Consider the following 6,000-nt stretch of genomic DNA (forward strand, 5'->3'; position numbering starts at 1 on the left):
TGCTTATATTTTATATTTTATATTTAATGAAATTTGAAATGTTTAAGTACTTGATGGAATCTTTATTATGTTTACCGTACTTCCAATAGGCCTCTGATATGTCATTTTCTACTATCTCTACTGCATTTATTCCATATGACTTTTTTAAAGTTACTCCAGACGCGTTCATGCCTGTTCTTTTGTTTTGAGTATTCCATATCTTTTTATACATTGTAAATTTGTAAATATTATAAATTCAAACGAGACAGAAATCAATCTAGATAAATATGCTCAAACATTTGAAACAATTTTTATGGAGTCACTAAAAACTTGTCATTTTCCTGTTATTTTTATCATTCTATGTAATTTATTTTCAAATACATTTTTTTTAATTTGCTGATGTATATAAATATGTAATATAGTTTGGAATCTTGATAAAATATGAGGGTATGGCTAATGGAGCTGGTCCAGTAGCAGCAAGAAAATTTCTGACATCCCCAAACTCGGAAACAATTATTATTGGTTAATTATATGCACTATAGATTAGTGTATATACTGTAATATCTTTATCATTGAAATCTTCTCTTTACATGTACACAGTTGTTATTTTCTCAGTTCAACAAAGTAAAATTGTTATGTATTATTTTCCTTCCTTTTTTGTAACTGTTAAATTACATGCACTGAAACACAATGGTAAAAATATTTTGTCTATTCATACAGTATAACTTTTCAGTGTATTGTAGCATTATTTGTTATCATTAGCAAAAAATTGAGTGTAATTGTTCACCAAGCAAGTCAAAATCTTTGCCAGATGCAATGCTACCAAATAAAGTTATCATCCGAGTGAAATGTCACCTATTCTCATACGAGTGTTCAAACTTCAAACCTCATATCCTGAGGAATGATTTCCATTAAGGCTTGTATTATACTGTGTGGCTGCATCATTGAGGCATCAAATTGAAATGATTTTAGCTCTGCTCTCAGACATTCATAAAATGTATCAAATATATAATGGCATCTGCAATGCAAACAATTTGAGATAAAGATGATATGCCTAACTCAACTCTGAATTCAAATTAAATCATAGTCCTCAAAGGTATAAAAGCAAGTAAAAATTTACTACAAAATTATTTGGGAGCAGGCACTTGCCCAAAAGGGGAATTGGGGATATTGCAAGTACTCAAACTCAATTCTCAAGCAGCCAGAACTACATCAAGGAGGTACCACATACAACCACCACTAGATAAATACTGCAATCTATGAAAAGTCCTCTAATGGCCTGGTAGGTCACCAAACCCCTTTCCATAAGCTTTACTGCATCACCCCAATTGTGTCCATCTCCAGTAGCTTTAACTTTTTCTCCCTCAGCTTCTTCCAAGACACTTGCCTTTCCACCATATAGGCGAGCAAGCACAATTGTAACATCAGTTAACAAGAGTATGTAAAGAGGCCTTGAGGCCAAAACTCTCTCTGAAATCATGTAATAAAAAACTACCAGCAATGCTATTATCAGAGAACTGAGGGCGCGTGTGGGCTCAGAAGCTAAAATGCAGATATTCAGCTCTCTTGAAGAGAAAAAAGTATCCTTATTATGCCTGAGAGGTTGCTTTAGCTGTTGTGTGTCATGTGCTGGATTTTTTGTGTTTGACGGGACAGAAGGTGGTTTCATTTTGGCAACATTACCCTCAGACACTTGATTATTGGCTTCTGTAATAGTATCAGAATCCTGTATAAGAGGTTCCTCTTCAGGGTTGAAGTCGAAACTTTCCATGTTTGAGTACCTAAATCCGCCCTGATGTTTTAGCCTTGCTGAAGAAAGAGAGACACTACGTTTATTTTCAGCACCGCCTGAAAATCCCAACGAATCCAATCAACAAAGATATGTAGTAAGGGGAAAATCAATGGAAAAATATATCTAATTTTGTCAGGCAAGTCGGTGATTCTAAAATGAGCACATATGAACAATCTTACAAAAATACCAGCTATAGAGTTGCAGAGTTCATAACAGGATTCCTTGAAGATACAGTTAAAACTTAAAACCACTTACAAGGAAGGTCAGTGTTAATTTCACTTATCATTATCAAAATAGATTCTCCTTGATGTTTTACTATTCCATAACCATAGACAATTGTCGAGGTAATACATCTTGATAGCAGAGGAGTGAAGGACCTTCAATTTTGGCATTTGAAGAATGGAAATCAATTTAAATTTAGGAAAACTAAAGCATGAAACATGAGTACAACACAGTTACTTACACATTGGTCACGATATTTTCTACAGGTCATAAAATAACAAGAATTTCATTTCCGTATTTCTATCAATGTAAAAAATGTTATACTCAGAATCATATATAGTATGTTTGGAAACACGCTAGACACTGTTTTAGACGTGGATTCCCAACGCAACCATTAATTGCTTTTGCATTGTCTTTGGCATGATTTTGCACTAAATGTGAATCATAGATGAAGATCCAAACATGCAATCAATAGTTTTACTATATATGACAATATAGTATACATAGTTGAATGAAAATGTAATTTTTATTTCGCATTATATCTACATTCTAATTAAATTTAAGTCACAATTAACAATGGAATCTCCTTGAAGTATTGCTTAACCTCCAATCAAGCATCATAATGAAGCAATCTCAAAGGAATAGAAGGAAAACTATAAATCCAAATTACATTTTGTTTAAACCCCTTCCAATAAAAAAAGTAAAAGTTCAGATTTTTATGACACCCTTTAGAAAATTATGAGCGTCCAATCAACCAACAAGATTAAGAACATTGGGAAGGTAGCAATACGAACCGGTGAGATCTTCATGGTAATCGGTGAATGCAGACAACGACTGAGGGCGCTGGTGGCGAGGGGGAAGATGATGCTGCTGCTGATCATCTGAGTTGGAGTCGAAAGCTGCGACCGACATGGATTGCGCGTGACGAGGAATGTTGCGGTGGGTTGGGGATGACGCGGAAGAGGGTGGTGTCGGAGGAAGCGCATTGATTCGACCCGTTATTAAGGCCATGCGATCTGAACCTCTCTCTGCAATTCTTCTTCTTCTTTCTTCTTTTCCTCCTCCATCGTTGCTCGCCATCTTCTCTCTCTCTCTCTCTCTCCGTTCTCTCTCTCTCCCCGCGCTTCTGAAATTGTGAATTTCTGGTATTTCCGTTACGAGAATCTTTAGTCCTTCCCAGGGGGGTGAGTTCCGGAAACGACGCCGTTTGACAAGGCCTTTTTCTCAACTTAGTGGCCACGTATTCAATATGAAATTATTTTCACTACAACGTTTTTTCAACAAAAATAAGTTAAAGGATTCTCATTCTCTCTCCAAAATGTATGTTGCAAATAAAATTGAAAAACAACACCAAAAACACTTCGAAATATAATACTGATCATAGTAACCAACTTATATATAACTTTGTTTAGGAAATCGACTTTTAACTTGATTTCGTAAATTAAGCTTAGCTTATAAAAATTAATAAGTTTGTTTATCAATCATTTTTCTTTTTCATTTTTTTTCATTAACTTACTTGATATTTTTTGACCTTTTCTAATCAAATAATTAATTATATTTATTTATATCATTTATATTTGTCAATTAATAATTTATTAGTTAATCTTATCGTCAAACACTTTTAAGTTTCAATTCAATTAGCTAATTTTTAAAATTCAAACTTTTCATATAGCTTATAAACATCAATTAACTTATAAGTTAATTTTACCAAGACCTAAGTGGCATAAGTGTAAAATTTTGATATATATATATATATATACATTTTTCAACATTCTAATCTAACCTATTAATTATATAGGAGATTTATTCAGATAAGAGTGACAAATAGTTATCTACTTTTTGAAAAATATTAATATAAAAACCCATATTAGCCTATACTAATTAAATTCATTTTTTAATGATACTTTAAGAAAAACATCAATTACAGATTATAAATTTCGAAAACACAACTATTGTGTAATTTTGAAAGCAAATAAATTGACCATTGTGTTAAGGGTTTTTCCAAAAGGACTTCGATGATAATGATAGTACTGGTTGAAAAAATAATATTATAATAAAATATATACATATATAGTAAAATGGTTAGAATTTTGATTATATCATTTATATTTTTTTGGTACATCTATCATTTATAATTTATTTTATTTTATTTTATTTTTGGTCTGATATTTAATATTTTATTTTTCTAAAGTATATCTTATACTTTAAAAAAAGTCAAATTAGTGAGTTATTAACTTGTAGTTGAGTATATAAATTGGGATTGGTCAGTTGGTTAAAACCAAGATATTGATGTCTAGATGCAATTAAAAAATTGACAAGTATTTTAAGACCACTGACCAATGTGACTCTCCTTTTTAATGATGTTACTTACTTACAATAGTTGATTTAAAAGAAATTAAACTTTTAATAATTGTGGTTATGGTCAAAATGTTATATAATATTTTTTAATTTGGAAATAACAGTGAGTATTTGATTTGGAAATGTTTATGGTTTAATGTCAGAATAATTAATTCTTTTATTACATCAGTTAATTAATTAATAAATGTTGACATATTTTTTTTAAAAAGAAAATAAACTATTAAAAATTGTGGTCATGGTCAAAATGTTATATAATATTTATTTATACGTGAATGTTAAATAATATGATAATATATAATCAATTATAATTAAGCAAATGTTACTCTTCATTTTTGTTAATTAGTTCTTTTAATATAGTGGTCTAAAAAATAATTCACTTTTTAATCCATCAGATTAAAAGAAAATAAACGATAAAGATATATATTTCAAAGTTATTCTTAAAATAACTTGTTGCCTCCATTTTATATATAAATAATTGAAATACTTCCATTTTTATTGAACTAGCACCGCCAATATTATAGATAAGGTGGGATTTTAGATGAATTCAAGAAAAACTCATAATGAATCTTATAAGAAATAAGGGGAAAAAAATATATAAAAAAAAATGTAAAGGAGAGAACTGATCATATATTACTATTACCTCCTGATGTGAAATTTTGGCTTTAATTTCGAGTATCCCGAAAATATTCATCGTAAGAAACATTTACAGATTTGTTACAGAAAAAGGAAAATTACGAGTATGCACAGTAATTTGTTTCCTAAGTTCAAACTAAAGAAGAAGAAGTATGCACATGACTGTGAGATTAACCTCCCATTGACATAAAAAAAAAATTTAAAAAAAATCCTACTAATCTACCGACCATCGCAAATTCTACTGTTAGTACTTAGTACTGATAATAAGAGTGGCTGATAAAAAAAAATTGCTGATAATAAGTGTTGGTAAAATGGGTTAGGATGAATTTATTTTAATCTTCACTCTGCTCTAGATTTTAATATGATTATTCATTTGAACTCAAATATAATTCAATTTTAGCTAATAGACTATTTTTCAAAAGAAGTTCATAGTTTTAAAAATTGGTTCAATGATTAATCTGTTCATGGTATTAGATTATTGGGTCAGTAGTTGAATTGGTGAGTCATTAATTGACCTGCATGACCCAATATGTAATAAAAAAACAAATTGTATATTTGTCTAAAAATATTTAAAAATAACATCACAAATTAATATAACATAAATAATTATTAGATACCAAAATATTTAAAAAATATTATTGTCCAAGTTCAAACAAACAAATAACAAACATCACAAACATAAATAAATAGCTAAATAAGTTTTAGTTCATCATGTGCTCCTACTTTCCAATATCTAATATAATATCTAATTGTATTCACTACTGTTCCCAATTTTGTTGTTGGGACAGGTTCTCCATTCAGCTCATGTTTTTTCAGTACAACATCTAATTTGTTTCGCGGCAAGAACTCGTTTGGAAATAATAATCCGCGAATGTTAATCAGCAAGTGTACTGAGTCGCACAAGTAATATAAAATGATAAGAATCAAGTATCGAATCACAGGAAATTTGTTTCATTAAAAAAATGTGCATTCAATGAGTAAACATTTGTGTAAAACAAGTAAATAATCAAAATAGG

General features: G+C 30.0%; 1 protein-coding gene across 1 annotated transcript; it reads right to left on the reverse strand.

Moving 5' to 3' along the window:
• Positions 1–1,040: 1,040 nt before the first annotated feature.
• On the reverse strand, positions 1,041–3,102 carry LOC114422138. The gene is made up of 2 exons (XM_028388353.1): positions 2,788–3,102; positions 1,041–1,827 (listed from the first exon to the last, which is right to left on the reverse strand). Exons 1-2 carry the CDS (start codon positions 3,071–3,073, stop codon positions 1,187–1,189), a joined length of 927 nt encoding a protein of 308 aa, XP_028244154.1. The 5' UTR covers positions 3,074–3,102; the 3' UTR covers positions 1,041–1,186.
• Between the last annotated feature and the right edge of the window lie 2,898 nt (positions 3,103–6,000).

The sequence above is a fragment of the Glycine soja genome, chromosome 8 (genome assembly GCF_004193775.1).
Source record: "Glycine soja cultivar W05 chromosome 8, ASM419377v2, whole genome shotgun sequence".
NCBI lineage: Eukaryota > Viridiplantae > Streptophyta > Magnoliopsida > Fabales > Fabaceae > Glycine > Glycine soja.